Raw genomic sequence first — 15,852 nt, 5'->3', positions numbered from 1 at the left:
CGGAACGCAAGACATTGTAAATTGTCACGTCTGTAGATAATTTAAGCTGTAGCTTAGTGTTTAAACTGTCACTCGATGTCGCCCCCGTGCGGTCATTGCCCCCCACTACACCCCCGCGGACTAAGAGCAGTGGTTTCGCCCGTCCGTGAATTCAACATGGAGGCGCAGGCGGCGCTGTGAGTTGCAGTGTTTGTGTCGTGTGGTCGCGCGCGCCAGCAGACGCCCATGGATCCCAGACAGATCAGCGACGTGTACGAAGAAGTCAGCGGGCTCCCCGCGCCCGTCGGCGCGCACGTGGGCGAAGAGCAGCTGGCCGAGCTGCGGGTCCTCACCGTCACTGCAGGTGAGCGCCGTCACGCTCGCGCCTCCAGAAGTAACTTTACAAACACAGTGAACGGTTAAATAACCCTAAAAAAATATTATGCACCGCGTGCGGTTGATTTCTGTCCGTAGGCTGAGTTTGACCTGCAGTGTTTCTGGATTTGCGACCTCCTGGTGACACTCAGCGTCTGACACCAGTGATCATGTCTTAAGGGTTTAAACAGGTTTACAGGCTAAAGACATCAGTAGCTCTGGAGTGCAGGACGACACACACACACACACACACACACACACACACACACACACACACACACAGTCCAGTCTATTCATTCATGCCTGTCCTCATTTCGCCAGTTAAAATTACAGCAGTGCAGATTATGCATCTCATTATCAAATTTACCTTGAAAAGTCCTGTGTTTTGGACCCAGAGTGGAGCCAGAGCGTGGTGACCCGGGCCTCCAGGCTTCGCTACTCACAGCAGTGGACCCTGATCCCGGACAGCAACAACCGCAGGAGCCTGAGGACCGTGCTCTCACCGGGACCTTGCCTCCCCGTGTCTGGAGAGTGAGTGGTGGCGGCATTTGAACAGGGATGAGGGATGATGCCGCTCAAGTGTCTCTCCTCTGCTCCTCCTCAGGCTCGTCAGCGGACTCTCTCCTGTCAGAGGCCTGAGGGCCGTTGTCAGGGAGACGGGCGGCCGCCAGCTTCTGGAGGTGTGTGTGTGTGTGTGTGTGTGTGTGTGTGTGTGTGTGTGTGTGTGTGTGTGTGTGTGTGTCTCAGGGTTTTTGGCAGGCTGCTCACGCTCGTTGCCGTCTAGGTTTGGGACCTCCACGGCCTCAGGAAGTGCTTGGACCTGACCGCCCTCGACAGACACGGACGGGTCCACGATGACGGTGCGCCGCCCGCGACTCGGCACCGTCGCCTCGTTGCGTCCTCACACAGAGACATTAAGCGCCTGCGTCTGTGTTTCCAGCTCAGTTTGGCTGCTTGTCGTGGTCGGAGTGTGAAAATAAGCTGCTGTACGTAGCTGAGCAGAGCAGGAAGAAGACAGACAGCCGTGATGGGGACTACGCACGGTGGAAGGTGACTCAGCACTAATTGGGTCAAAAAAAGTACATTAAATGAAAAATCTGGAAAGATCTTTTTCTTTCTAATGTGTGTGTGTGTGTTTGTTGTTGGACCAACGCAGGACAGGAGTGTGTACTGTGAGGACTGGGGCGAGGCTCTGGCCCAGAAAAGCAGCCCAGTCATGTGCGTGGTGAACCTGCAGAGCGGCACGGTCAGCGTGCTGCAGGCCACGCCCCCTGACGTCTCACCTGGCCAGGTGAGTGTTCGCTGGGTCACGGGTTAATGACGCGCTCCCTGCGTTCCCCTCTTGGACCTCCCTGCATGTCGTCCTCCAGGCTCTGTGGGCTCCCGGGGGTCAGTCCGTCATCTTCGTCGGCTGGTACCATGAACCCTTCAGGCTTGGACTGAAATTCTGTTCCAACCGCAGGTCAGATATAATTTTTTTTCTTTTATTTGAGTCATAATTAAAAACCGCAATGATTGATGCAGAGTGTTCACGACAGTTTGCGTCTGGTTTTCAGGTCGGCTCTGTTCAAACTGGACCTGGACGGACACTGTGGTGAGTGCGCGTCTCTGTCCCGCTTTCCCATTTCCCCTCCGCCCCTCTGATCAGCCTCGTCTCTGAGCAGAGCGTCTGTCTGGGGACGACCTGTCGGTGTCCTGTCCCAGGCTGAGCCCGGACGGCTCCACGCTGCTCTACCTGCAGGGCCGCGTGTTTGGGCCCCACAGCCAGTGCCTCAGCCTGCAGCAGGTAGTGTGCCCAAGGTGTCTGTTCACGCGTACACACACACACACACACACACACACACACACACACACGCGCTGCTACTGCTGACCCCTCGGTCTCCCCCTCCCACAGCTGGACCTGAGGAGTGGGGACACGTCGCCCCTGCTGGACGTGGTGGACCGGCCGGCGGCTGGTAGGTTGCAGACCGTTTGCTGTGGTTGAGGCCCTTGTGTTGAGTCACTCGTCCTGATGTTTCACTCTAACGTCCTCTCAGGTGAGTTTGCGGGTGTTTATGAAGCTCTGCCGCCCTGTTGCTGGTCTGCAGACAGCCAGAGAGTCGTGTTCAGCAGCGCATGTAGGAACCAGAAGGCAAGCAGCAAATATTAAATGAAGAAATCCCAAATAATTAATACAAGTTTTCAGAGTCTAAGTGCACATGCTCCTCATTTCTCTACCAGGATCTCTTCATGGTCGACAGACGATCAAAGAAAGTCACATCTCTCTCCCATAGTAAGAGTCCTACCTCTCCGCCGCCTCCTAATCTTTCTATTATGTCCTCTTCTTCGTCTCTTCTTTTTCCTCCTCCTCCATCTCCCATCTCCCACTCACCCCTCTCTTCTCTGCTTCTGCCTCCGGTTTCTCCCTGCTGGCCTCCACACCCACCCCCGTCTCCTTCTTTCTTCCTCCCTCCTCCTCCTCCTCCTACCATTTCTCTCTCTCCTCCTTCTTCTCCTCCTTTGGCACCACCTCTAGTTCACAGTGAACCCCCTCTTCCTCCTCCACCCCCTCTTCATCTTTATCACCGGGACCACAAGAGAGAACAGGAAGGTATATATACTATAATGGTGCCACTAGCATGAATGGTAAATTTAATTTATATTTATTTGTATGAGGCTTATTCATCTTCCATCTTTCAATATTTAATGGGAATTTTACTGTAAAATCTCTCTCTTCCTTAGCTCGCTCTGATTCTCCCGAGGTCTATGGCAGCTGGAAGCTTCTGACAGTTGAGAAGGACCTAATGGTTGTGTGCTGCTCCAGCCCCAACACGCCACCCACTCTGGTCCGACGGCACAAACTACTGAACAGCCAACCCAGAACCATTTAAACCAGTGGAAGGTGTCACCTTGTTTTGTCCTGTCTGTGCAGAGGGTGGGTTTCCTCCCCTCAGCTGGGGAGCGCGTGACCTGGCGAACCCTGCAGCCGCCTGTCCTAACCTTTGATTTCCACTGGAGCATCTTGGACGTAACGCCGTCGCCCGAGGAGGACAACTCACAGTACTGTAGGTTTTCAGCTGCTCCTTCAGTATAAAGGATTCTCTTCCACTCTCACATTTTCTCTCTGTCTTAACAGCTGGTTTAGACTTTGGGGCTGTTCTGGTGAAGCCATCTCATTCGCTCCACGAAGCCAAGCTCCCTCTAGTTGTCTTCATCCATGGTCTGTAGGCAGTGTGACAGCAGCATCTCTCACGTTCACATTTTCCCTATTTATTTTTTCCTGTTTGCGTCTTCAGGCGGCCCTCACTCCCAGTTTGCCGCAGAGTGGAACAGCTTCACAGCTGGACTGGCCAAACTCGGCTTTGCTGTGCTGATGGGTAACATTATAACTTAATGGCGTTTGTGTGTCCAAGCGCTTTAGGCTGAGTCATGATTTTGTCCTTCCCTGCTTCTCTATGTGTTTTATCCAGTGAACTACCGGGGATCCACCGGCTTTGGCCAGCACAGCATTTTGTCTCTGATCGGCCATATTGGAAACCAGGATGTAAAAGACGTGCAGGTATTTATACCCAGTGAGATCGACAGCAAGCCTCAGGGTAAAGTAGTGAGTCTTACTCCTGTGGTCCTCTGTCTTCACCCAGAGGGCTGTGCTCACTGCGCTGCAGAGCGACACGGCGCTTGATCCCAGTCGCTTGGCTGTGATGGGCGGCTCTCACGGGGGTTTTCTGTCTTGCCATCTGGTTGGTCAGTACCCAGACTTCTACAGAGCATGTGCAGCCAGGAACCCCGTCATCAACGCTGCCACTTTGATGGGCACCAGCGATATAGTGGACTGGTGAGACATAGGCGTACAAACAGCTTCTTTCTGCTGTTTAACATGAGATGACTTTATAGCTTCTTGTATCTGTTTCGAGGCGTTACACCAGTGTGGGGCTACAGTACTCGTATGACCAGATACCCACTGCTGAAGCTCTGGCTGCTATGTTGGAGAAGTCACCCATCACACATGCTGCTCAGGTCGGGATCTGAAGATTCTCTGGAGAATGAGGAAAGAATTGAAACTTTAGTATGAAACTATTTTTCCCAGTGTTCATGCCCATTTTGCACAATCGGTGTGTTTGTGTGTAGATCAAGGCTCCGGTGCTTCTGATGCTGGGAGCCAGAGACAGACGAGTGTCTCCTCACCAGGGTCTGGAGCTCTACAAAGCACTGAAGAGCAGAGCGTCAACTGTCAGGTACAACACCGTAAAACAAACAATCCCCTGCAAGCCGGTCAACAGCAATAGTTTTTTTTTTTTTATTTTAATATTGTTTTGTGGTTTACAGTGATGCCTTGAATTGAATAGTTAAGTTTTAATTCGAACAACCATTTTTGTTCTTGTAGATTGTTGTGGTTCCCAGAAGATGGCCATTCTCTGTCCAAAGTGGACACACAGGCCGACTGCTTCCTCAACACGGTTCTGTGGTTGCACCAGCATCTGTGAACACACACATCAAATCGGGACAATCAACAAAGCAGCTGTTTCATGCGAAATGCTGCACAAATATGAACAAGGATGGAACGTTGGTCCCTCAAGGTAAAGCACCTATCTTAGCTGAGCGTTGGCGAGGCTGGATTCTGTGTATTTCAGCGATGGTGCCTCTCATGCTCAGCAAACACAACCACAAAATGAAAATTCTGATACGCGTGTTTCTTTTCTGAAGTTCTACGCCAGCTGTAGCACGAGTATAAGCCACTAAATAAACGCACACCTCAGGAATTGGTATAAAAGGTCAATAAACAAACCTTCTTGAGAACAAACAGTCGTTTGATGCTCATGTGTTTAGCAGAGGTTTACTGGTTTTGCCTGGCAGCTGTGCTTAAAACAACTGAAATGAGAAATAAAGACTAATAAATTCATGCAATCCTTTTATACCATATTATAAGTGTTTTTATAGCATACTATAGTATGATACTTTTCTGTCACATACTATATGATATTTTTTTCATTACATACTACTTTACCATGACACTTTTTAACCACATACTGTAATATGACTTTTTTTTACCAATACAGCACTATGATACACTGACTTTTATATCATTACATGCTATGCTATTCCTTTTTTTACATACTAAATGAAGATGAAGATTTTTTTTTCATTACATACTATACTATGACACTTTTTTTCACCACATACAGTTTGACCCTTTTTTTTATATTCTATAATGACGATTTTTCTGACATTACATTCTAGGACACCTTTTTTATCACATACTATGACCACATTCACAACTTACTATACTGACCTTTTTTTGTCCAAATGCTATACTGTGATTTTTTTTAACAACACATGACTTTTTAACACATACCATGACACTTTGTTTTTCACCACATCCTATACTGAGAATTTTTTTGCACCACATACTATACTAAGACATCTTTTCATCACAAACTATACCTTTTTACCTTATACTCTACTGTATACTTAAAAAGACTGCAGATTAAAATTGATGAAATACTATACTATGACTATTTTACTTTTTTACCACATATTATTCTGACGCTTTTTCAACATGTACTATAGTTAAAAAAAATTTTGCCGACATACTATAACATGTACAATACATTTATGACATAATTCTATAATGAACAACACAACATACTGCAACTTTCTTTAACCTTAACCTTTAATGAAAAGGTTAGAAAAAGTTACGTTTGTGTGTTGTTCATTATAGAATTATGTCATATGATGTCATATGTCATATGATGTCATATGAATGAATATATATCTATATATCTATCTCTCTCTCTCTCTCTCTCTCTCTCTCTCTCTATATATATATATATATATATATATATATATATAGATAGATAGATAGATAGATAGATATAGATATATATATATATATCGATCTATAGATATAGATAGATAGCGTATGTTGTGTTGAAAAAGTCATAGCATAGTACACATTAAAAGAAAGGGTTATTGTATACCGTATGTGGTATAAAAACTATGGTAAAAGGTCATAGTATGGTATGTAAAAAAATAATTGTATCCGGTGAAAAAAGTCAGTATACCGTAGGATGTGGCAAAAAAGGTCATAGTATAGTATTTGGTATTAAAAGGGACATCATATAGCATGTAATCAAAAAAGGGAAATAATATAGTTTCTTTGAAAAAGAAAGTCACAAAGAAAGTCAGTATAGTATGTGGTATTGAAGGTCAATATTAATTTGGTGAAAACATGTGTGTGTGGAAAAAAGTCACAGTATAGTATGTGGTGATAAAAGGGTTATTGTATAATATGTAGTAATAAAAAGTGGAAAAAAAAGGAAAAATGTCATATTGTAGTAGATTATGTATTGAAAAAATAAGTTATAAAGTATTGCATGTGATATAAAGAAAGTGTCAGTATAGTGGTAAAAAAGTATAAATGTGATATAAAAATGTCATAGGATGTAATGAAAAAAGTCATAGTATAGTATGTCACAAAAAAGTATCATAGTATGTTAAAAAAGTCATACTATAGTATGGGTTTAAAAAATAGTTTGTCGGGGAAATAAGTCATGTTATTGTATTTGGCAAAAAATGGCATAGAATAGTATGTGGTAAAAAAAAGGGTCATAGTATATACGATGTAAAAAAGTCAGTATAGTATGTATAAAAAGCGTTGTAATATAGTTTCTCTTTAAAAAAGTATATTATAAAAGTATATAGTATAGTATGTGTCCCAGTATAGCATGTGGTGAAAAAAAGTTATACAGTAGTATCGTATTTGGTGAAAAATTGAATAATATAGTACGTGGTATAAAAGTGTCGTAGTATAGTGTATGGTGAAAAAAGTTATAGTATGTCAAAAAATGCTACAGTATAGTATGTGGTAAAGTTATAGTTGTGGTGAAAAAAGGTCACAGTATAGTATATCAAGACAGTAATAAATAGCTTAGAAAAGCATTTTCTTTTTGCTTCAGACCACTATCTAGTAATAGTGGACCTTTGCTGGTTCAGTACAAATAAAAGGGAATTGAATCTGCTGTGGAGGTCACAGAATAAAATAAACATGTTATATTTTACTTTTAGTATTTATTTTAAATTGTAAATAAAATTACAATGAAAGAAATACTTCAGAATAAAAATAAATCATAAAACAAAGACCACAAAAATGATACAGGTATGGCTTAAATGACTTAGTAAGCATGCAGATTTCCAAACAAAATATTCTATCATTCAAAAAAAATAGATTTACAGTAGGATAATTGGACACGTTTTCTTATTTTTATGTGACATGAATTCTATATACAGGGTAACTTGATACAAAGCCGACATGGCATCAGAGCACAGCGACAACTTCATCCTGAATAAGAGGATGGAACTTAGCATCAGGCATTACATCCACTTCTAACTGCAACAGTCTTAGGTAGTGTGTAAAGTATCCTGGATAACAAAGATGCAAATGAATTGTCTTATGTTTCTGAACCTGTATACATGCTTCATAGGCTCTAGAGGCACACCATCCACATATGAAATATCCCACAGGCTACAGAAACCTTCGTGAGACTGTGTGGTTCCATCACAGGTCCAGCTTCTTCGCAGTCTCAGTACAGCAGGAGCAACTGATACAAATCAGCTGAATGCTGAGTCAGCATAACAGCACTGACCTGCAGAGGGTAGAAAGACACAAACACACAGGGTGAGACATGTCTTCTGCTTGCCAGCAGATGGTGCTAATGATTTTCTGTGTTAACTGGACAATGTATTTAGTGAGCTCATGTTAATGTATCTGACAAATTATAACATTGCTGTATTCAGCTGATGAAGTATACTATAGTTGATTTATGTCTAGTAAAGTATATAACTAAACTACATTATCTTACCGCTAAATAGATGAGTATTGCCATGTGTGTTGCATGCATGCTTAAAAAAACAAGTATTTGATTTATATGCAAAACCTATGAACAAAAACTCACCATGTGAAATTTCTTCTTCCACATCGTCATCATACAGTTTCACATGACTGAGCAGACTCCTGTCTTGCCATTACAATTTTTACCATACCTGGAAGCAAAACAAGTCACCCATTAGTCTAGTGTCAGTTTTGCAGTTAAAATTCAGAACAACGCACAAAGCAGATACCAACCCATTCAGGTTTGCAGGCTCCGACTGGTAAACGTGCTTTCCCTGCTCAGCTATAGTGGGCGTGTGGTGAGCATCACACTGGCTCTGACTGGCCTTGAGCGTGTGGAAATGGCTCTTGATCTCAACATGGTTTGTGGGCACGGACATTTGGTCAGCACTGTTCAGGTTCCCGTTGGACAGTGCCCCCTTTGAGTCCAGCTTCTCCAGGTCAAGGTGTTTGCGGGCTTTTGTTGGGGAGGACAAATCTATGACTCTGATGTCTGGAATGCTGGCCTGTCTCAGCGTCAGTTCTGCATGAGCCTGCTGTAGCTTCTTCATGTGATTGATGGCAACAGCGGCATTAAAGGCTTGCTGTAAAGGGAGCAGATATTGGAAAAAAGAGGTGGAGGGGAGGGCGAGGGGCGAGATAAAGCTGGAGGGGGGGTCGAGAAAGCGGAGCACAGAAAGGAACAAACACAGGGGAGAGAAGAGAGAGAGAGAGAGAGAGAGAGAGAGAGAGGAGAGAGAGAGAGAGAGAGAGAGAGAGAGAGAGAGAGAGAGAGAGAGAGAGAGATACAGAGAGAGAGAGAGAGAGACAGAGAGAGAGAGAGACAGAGAGAGAGAGAGAGACAGAGAGAGAGACAGAGACAGAGAGAGAGACAGAGAGAGAGACAGAGAGAGAGAGAGAGACAGAGACAGAGAGAGAGACAGAGAGAGAGAGAGAGAGACAGAGAGAGAGAGAGAGAGAGAGACAGAGAGAGAGAGAGAGAGAGAGAGAGAGAGAGAGAGAGAGAGAGAGAGACAGAGACAGAGAGAGAGAGAGAGAGAGAGAGAGAGAGAGAGAGAGAGAGAGAGAGAGACAGACAGAGAGAGAGAGACAGGACAGAGAGAGGAGAGAGAGAGAGAGAGACAGACAGAGAGAGAGAAGACAGACGAGAGAGAGAGAGGAGAGAGAGAGAGAGAGAGAGAGAGAGAGAGAGAGAGAGAGAGAGAGAGAAGAGAGAGAGAGGAAGACAGAGAGAGAGAGACGAGGAGACAGAGAGAGAGAGACAGACGAGAGAGAGCAGAGAGAGAGAGAAGACAGAGAGAGAGAGAGAGAGAGAGAGAGAGAGAGAGAGAGAGAGACAGAGAGAGAGAGAGAGAGAGAGAGAGAGAGAGAGAGAGAGAGAGACAGAGAGGAGACAGAGAGAGGGAGAGAGAGAGAGAGAGAGAGAGAGAGACAGAGAGAGGGAGAGAGAGAGAGAGAGAGAGACAGAGAGAGAGACAGAGAGAGAGAGACAGAGAGACAGACAGAGAGACAAGAGAGAGAGAGAGAGACAGAGACACAGAGAGACAGATAGAGAGAGAGAGAGAGAGAGAGAGAGAGGAGATAGAGAGAGAGAGATACAAGAGACATAGATATAGATATATAGAGATATAGATATAATATATATATATATATATATATATATATATATATATATATATATATATATATATATATATATATATATATACAGTAGAAAACACTCAGACTGGCTTTGAAGTTTCTTTACCATCAAGCTGTTTTGTTTGAATTCCTGTTGTTTATGTATTTAATTAGTTATATATATATATATATATATATATATATATATATATATATATATATATATATATATATATATATATATATAATTAAATACATAAACAACATATATAATGCATATAATTTGGTTGCTTGGTTAAAGGTCTATGCCAGCCTTCATTGGCCTTAATTACACAGCACTATCATCTTACACTGTTCCCGGTCAGGAAGGATTTAGCTAGGTATCCAAGTAATCTACTATTAACTGCAGATCTTAAGTAAGAACAGTGAATTAAAACCAATCGGTTAATGGGGACTAACCTTCCACTTGGACTTGACAAAGTTTTTTTGAATCTGAATGCTGACAGAATAATAGATGTCCTGACTCCGGGCAGTCTTTCCAGTGATCCTGAAAATCAGATGATGAGAAAGCTATGTGAGTAACGTGACACTATTCACACCTGGTTCACAACTAACACCAGTATGTTGTACCAATAAAAAGGTAGGTAATAAAAAAAGGCCCATGATATTTACCAGGGATGTCTGAGAGCTTGCTCTGTGGTGTAGCGCATTTTAGGGTCTTTTTGCATCATGTTACGGATGAAATCTTTGGCTGCCGTGAAAAAAAAGAACAGTACTTCAGGGCCAGGATAACAGTTGTAGTAGGTGTATGCAGAGATAGCATGCTACAGTATGTGTGTGCTAATGCTCAGTATAATTACCAGATTCAGAAATGGCATCCCAGAAAGGTGAATCAAACTCATACTGTGCCTTCATGATCTTGGAAAAGAGTCGTGTTTCATTGTCTTCATAAAAAGGAGGATACCCACATAGTCTGTAATGACACATTCATCATAGTCATGTCATGTCAAACTAAACTAAATAAAGGCAGCTGGATTACAAGATTAGTAGTTTAACACACACAAAGTTTCTACTTACAAGATGTAAGTGATCACTCCAGTAGACCAGCAGTCCACAGCCTTGCTGTAGGGTTTCTGAGCCAAAACTTCAGGAGCTAAAATACGGAAAACAAAGAGCAAAGGTGACCAGAGGGGATTTTCACAATTCTCACAGGGATGATTAAGACATTACTGTAGCTGCCATGAGCGTTAATGGCACCATTCTATCGATAGCCTTACCCACATATCCTGGTGTGCCACAGGCAGTAGACATGACCCCGCTTTCGGCCATCTTTGATAAACCAAAGTCGCTGATCATGATTTTGGAGTTTTCATCATGGCTGTAACACAGGATGTTCTCTGGCTAAACATGGGGACAAACAGATTTTCTTTTATTTACGGTGTGACTCCATCCACAATGGAACAAAGTAAATTCTTAACTTTCCATATATAATAAATATAATTGAGCTCTGTCTGTTTCAAACCTTGAGGTCACGGTGTACTATGCCGTTTTGATGCAAGTAGCTGACAGCCTCCAGCACCTGCTGGATCACCCTGCTGGCGTCTTTTTCTGAGTACACCCCTCTATCTAGTATACGGTCAAAGAGCTCTCCGCCTGTAACACTGAGAGGAAATCGCTGCACTTACAAGTTGATCTAAATTCATTCATTTAATTTAAATATTAAGAGAAGTGGAAAACTCACAGCTGCATGACGAGATAGTAATGGGTTTGACTTTCATAGAAATCTTCCATCCCCACAACGTTCTCATGTTTGATTCTGTTTGATAATGATAAACTTTCGTTATACAGCACAGACAGCACAATAGAATTTACACATGCTCAACACAAATCACATTCATCCTGCAATTCTGAATTCTGAATCACCTTCTCAACACAGCGATCTCATTCTCTAGATTAAGATCCCTCTTTTGTTTCTTCTTCACACACTTCATGGCAAACATCTTTCCCGTCTTCCTCTCCTTCACCATGTAAACCTCTGAGAAGGCCCCTCTGTTAAGTAACACACACACACACACACACACACACACACACATAAATAATAAGGTATCAATCATGCATCACAAAAAAAACGAATTGAAATAAACAAGAAACTCAAAAAAGAGATGTCATGGGGTTCAGAGACTTTCTGTGGCTTGATGTTCACATGCGAAAGGCTTATTATTCTCTGCCCCGTGTCGATGCTATCTTCAGCATTGTTCCACCAGGTGGATTATCCATGACGCAATGGAAGCTGTTGAGGTCAGAAACAACTGAGCATGTGCAGCAGTGGAGACATAAGCTCCAATATGCAGCCAGGTCAGGTCATAGACAGGTGTCAAGGGCTTCGGCCAGACATGGGATGTCACACCCTTGCATCCTGATTGCCAGGAAGCCAGAGGACGATGTTTCTCTATTCCTCTATGAGGCACATTAGGTTGACATTTTATACAATTTCCATTCTCTTCTGAATTCACTCGCTTTAATCTTAGTAAAGTATTGCAAAACACCAGAAATTAGAATTAGAGTATACTTGAGATGTTTGGATAATTAGTTAATTACTTAAATCACTGAATCACATCAAAAGATTTATAAATATAAATGATTTCCTGGCCAGTAAATGATTGAATCCTGAACTGACTGAAATGTATTTGCAAGATTTTTAATCCTTTCTAAATTTTTTGTTGCTTGTTCAGGTGTTTCCTTTTTTGTGTTTGTGGGAGTAAAATGGACCAGCAACCTGTCCAGCGACTACCCTGCCTCATGACTGATTAAACTATGCCCAAAACTTTCAAAGCGTTTCACATTTGGAAATAATAGCATGATTATGAGGAAGCACAACTCCTCGCAGAATAAAGGTTCTGGGTCGCGAGTGACTCATACCTGCAAATAAGTGAATGTTGTAGGGACACCTGTTCTACACATGCGTCACTCAAATAACAGCACAGCCTGAACACATCCAAATCACTGTCAGGGGCCATCAGAAAACCTTCAGTAAATATTGGGATGTTCTGAGTAGGCCTATACTTATCTAATTACTTAAATGCACTTACGATCCCAACTCCTCCATGAACTCAAAAACCTCCTGGATGTTTTCTGTTTTTTTCTTCCACACATAGTCAGCCTCTTGACGACCCATGTCTGCAGACGATGCAACAGGAATATCTAAGTATTCAGGAGAAAGACACAAAAAGAAGAGTCACTTAACCTAACAGTTCCACAGCAGTAATAACTTCAAGCCTAATGTCCAGAGTCCTTCACTGACCTAATTAAAATAACAAAGCCCTGTGCTCAGACCAGTGATGCAGCACATTACATACATTGATATTTGGCAGAGAAAACTTTGTGTTTGCTGTATGGCCCAAAATTCACTATAGACCAAGGCCAGGTGACACAACCTCCTTTACAATCTCATTCGGTTAAATTGTAAACACAATCTTTAGTTTTATTGGATTATTTCATTAAAGGTACAGTACAGTGGGGGATTAGGGACACTTGATTTGAACAGATTACCCAGTTTAGTTTCTTTTGTGTTATATAAGGGATTACCCTTATATAATTGCTCTGGAGACCTGAACCTGCGACAGGTCTAACTACTTAACATCATTAGTGGACCTGGAGAAATGAAAATAAGGTTTGAAAAAAAATCTGGTAGGAATCTGTTCCATGCAGCAAATCATTTTTTCAGAGTTGTTCAATCGTGTTGTGCTGTTTTGAGAGATTGAACGAAGCAGTGGAACAGCGGCTGCCTGCTGCATCTGCCCGTGCACAGAATCCTATACTGATTGCTGGAGAGTCTGCACCTCAAAGCTTCTGTTACTCTCAGTGTCGCATCCAGCAGTAGTGATGTGAAACATACCAGCGCACCAAGACTTTCAGATCAAAGCAGTTAACAGAATAAATGCACCACATCATCACTTTTCTGGCCAACTGTCTGGTGTGTGCTCCTGAAGACTGCTCTGCGGCATTCTGCCTGATCCCTGCTCATACAGCCGAGCAGTGTCGATACTAGAACTGTTGCTTAATGATGCCTCACAACCCCCGTATTACACACAGAACACACATAGAACACACATTTCACAATAGCCCTAAGAAGCTTCCGCAGGCTGAAACAGGAAGGCTGATATAGTCAGATTGAGACTTACCTAGAGATTCTGCGTTGAAGGAGCTCTGAAGTGACCCTCCTGTCAGAAGCTTGCTGAGGTCTGGACAGATTACTTTGTCTCGAACCTTAAGATTTGCCACGTCGGAGATTACGTCCACGGGGAGAGGCGAGAGGAGGGGAAGGAGTAGACGGTCAGAGAGATTTTCATTGAGACGTGAGATTAGACAGCTGCTGTATCTTGTCACACCACTGCGTTTTTTGCGTTTGCTGCTAATAACCTGCAGCAGTTTTGTTTTAAAAAAGGAAGAACCGAGGAGCATCAGTAAACACTGCTATAGCAACAGGGCACGTTTTTCTACTACAAAAGGATAATGGTGTGAAAAGAACTCAGGTCATGTAGCCTTCTTTAAAGCAGCAATACAGTTTTTTTTATTGTTAAAATGATACTAGCATGTTGATTAAACTAATTAGGGTTGTTTTTTAAAATTATAAACCTTTAACTCTTGTGGGTTTTTGTATTAATTATTGTTTTGTTTAATTAATGTACATTTGCTAATGAGGCATCAAGATTTCTTTGGGCTTACAAAAGTTACATTTAAATGATATGAGACCGTTGGACCTTAGCAAACTCATCTGTGGTAAAACAAACAAAAAAAAGAAAGAACAAAAGGAAAAACGACACACAGTTAGCAATACTGACCTCAACAGTGCCCTGCAGTGGGCTGGCGACCTGTCCAGGGTGTACACCGCCTCTCGCCCACAGCCAGCTGGGATAGGCTCCAGCACCCCCGCGTGTGGGATTAAGCTGTGCGAATTGTCTCAAGGACACACCTGATGCCGAGACGGGGGATCGAACGGGGCAGACGCTCAACCAACCAAGCTACAGTACCAGGCCCACTAACAATAAATAAAAAACAATAATAAAAAACAAAAATCATTATTAAGGCCTCATGAGCCAGTTCATTTCCACCATGCCACTCTTAGTTTTGTACAGTCCAAGGAACCAAGGTCAAGTTCAGCAGAGAGCACCTTTCAGGTTAACAGATGTATTATGAAAAATCATATCAGAGTTAGAAAAACAAAACAAAAACAACCTGATGTCCAGAGAGCAGAGCAATGCTGGCCATTTTTCCTAGTGGTTCATCTTCATAAATCTCTTTTGTATAAAAAGGGTATGTGAGGCTCATCATTTCACCAATTTACTACTCTGCTCTTCATCTCACCAGCTATGGCTGATCTGGCCACATCAACGTCCATTTGGGGTTTTCTTATCTAAAATATCTGATTATATATAAGAGCTGATTTATTTTTTGGGTCTTTTTATTTTTTTTTTCAAAGCACCAGTCTTGGCTACAAACCAGTCTTCCACAAACAGATTCCAAACAAGTGATGACAAAGAGACAGACACAACAACACAAACGTCTAGCCCAAGGCCATAACAATGTGAACTGTCTCTTTTGAAGTCACAAGGGTGCTAAAACACTTTTCCTGCTGTCAATGGGTGACAGGCATCATACACCACATACTAGCACGGCCATTCACACTCAGTCTGGAACTTTGGTGTCCAGTTACTGTGGCTGCACGTCGTTTGACTGTAAGAGGAAGCTGCAGCGTGATACATAAGCCACAGACCCAAAGCCAACTACACTACTATGCCTCCCTTGTTTAGGGAGGTCACACACATACACAACCATTGAAACTCACATCTACAGGCACTTTTAGAGTGTCCCATCAACCTGACTGGTTTTGTCTTTGGACTGTTCCTGGACAGGTGACATTCAACTTCCACATATGGAAAGATCCAAATCCAGCTCTTTTTTGCTGTGAGATAATCACATTTCTATGCCCCCCATGCCAATAGTATCCAATA

At 42.8% G+C, this 15,852-nt stretch overlaps 2 protein-coding genes across 3 annotated transcripts; one reads left to right on the top strand and one right to left on the bottom strand.

Annotated features, from left to right (window-relative positions):
• Positions 1 to 121: 121 nt before the first annotated feature.
• On the top strand, positions 122 to 5,233 carry zgc:136971 (S9 family peptidase). 2 transcript variants are annotated; one of them, XM_029155974.3, is made up of 22 exons: positions 122 to 343; positions 750 to 885; positions 959 to 1,034; positions 1,139 to 1,214; positions 1,295 to 1,404; positions 1,511 to 1,645; positions 1,725 to 1,816; positions 1,911 to 1,948; positions 2,019 to 2,140; positions 2,249 to 2,309; positions 2,391 to 2,485; positions 2,575 to 2,626; positions 2,870 to 2,944; positions 3,076 to 3,179; positions 3,266 to 3,398; positions 3,470 to 3,553; positions 3,630 to 3,710; positions 3,804 to 3,892; positions 3,975 to 4,168; positions 4,248 to 4,350; positions 4,462 to 4,568; positions 4,718 to 5,233. In XM_029155974.3, exons 1-22 carry the CDS (start codon positions 226 to 228, stop codon positions 4,815 to 4,817), a joined length of 2,181 nt encoding a protein of 726 aa, XP_029011807.1. In that variant the 5' UTR covers positions 122 to 225; the 3' UTR covers positions 4,818 to 5,233. The 2 variants fall into 2 exon arrangements, with proteins under 2 accessions (XP_029011807.1, XP_029011808.1); XM_029155975.3 differs by lacking the exon at positions 2,870 to 2,944 and having other exon boundaries at positions 123 to 343.
• Positions 5,234 to 7,381: 2,148 nt separating this feature from the next.
• On the bottom strand, positions 7,382 to 14,317 carry camk1gb (calcium/calmodulin-dependent protein kinase IGb). Its single transcript, XM_041071591.2, has 13 exons — positions 14,023 to 14,317; positions 12,931 to 13,042; positions 11,765 to 11,890; positions 11,583 to 11,657; positions 11,364 to 11,502; positions 11,119 to 11,242; positions 10,919 to 10,994; positions 10,702 to 10,814; positions 10,514 to 10,592; positions 10,301 to 10,388; positions 8,456 to 8,805; positions 8,286 to 8,373; positions 7,382 to 7,976 (listed from the first exon to the last, which is right to left on the bottom strand). The coding sequence occupies exons 1-12, from the start codon at positions 14,300 to 14,302 to the stop codon at positions 8,325 to 8,327; spliced, it is 1,611 nt and encodes a 536-aa protein (XP_040927525.1). The 5' UTR covers positions 14,303 to 14,317; the 3' UTR covers positions 7,382 to 7,976; positions 8,286 to 8,324.
• Positions 14,318 to 15,852: the final 1,535 nt, after the last annotated feature.

This window comes from Betta splendens, chromosome 7, assembly GCF_900634795.4.
Source record: "Betta splendens chromosome 7, fBetSpl5.4, whole genome shotgun sequence".
NCBI lineage: Eukaryota > Metazoa > Chordata > Actinopteri > Anabantiformes > Osphronemidae > Betta > Betta splendens.
This window is presented reverse-complemented; position numbering and strand designations above follow the sequence as displayed.

Bases quoted from the DNA above. Each gene is read 5' to 3' on its own strand.
- zgc:136971 (XM_029155974.3), top strand. From the start codon at position 226: ATGGATCCCAGACAGATCAGCGACGTGTACGAAGAAGTCAGCGGGCTC. The intron at 1,949-2,018 runs GTGAGTGCGCGT...GTCTCTGAGCAG, and splicing joins GGACCTGGACGGACACTGTG to AGCGTCTGTCTGGGGACGAC. The intron at 4,169-4,247 runs GTGAGACATAGG...ATCTGTTTCGAG, and splicing joins ACCAGCGATATAGTGGACTG to GCGTTACACCAGTGTGGGGC.
- camk1gb (XM_041071591.2), bottom strand. From the start codon at position 14,302: ATGCTCCTCGGTTCTTCCTTTTTTAAAACAAAACTGCTGCAGGTTATT. The intron at 13,043-14,022 runs GTAAGTCTCAAT...CTGAATACTTAG, and splicing joins CTTCAACGCAGAATCTCTAG to ATATTCCTGTTGCATCGTCT. The intron at 11,503-11,582 runs GTGAGTTTTCCA...ATTTCCTCTCAG, and splicing joins TACTATCTCGTCATGCAGCT to TGTTACAGGCGGAGAGCTCT.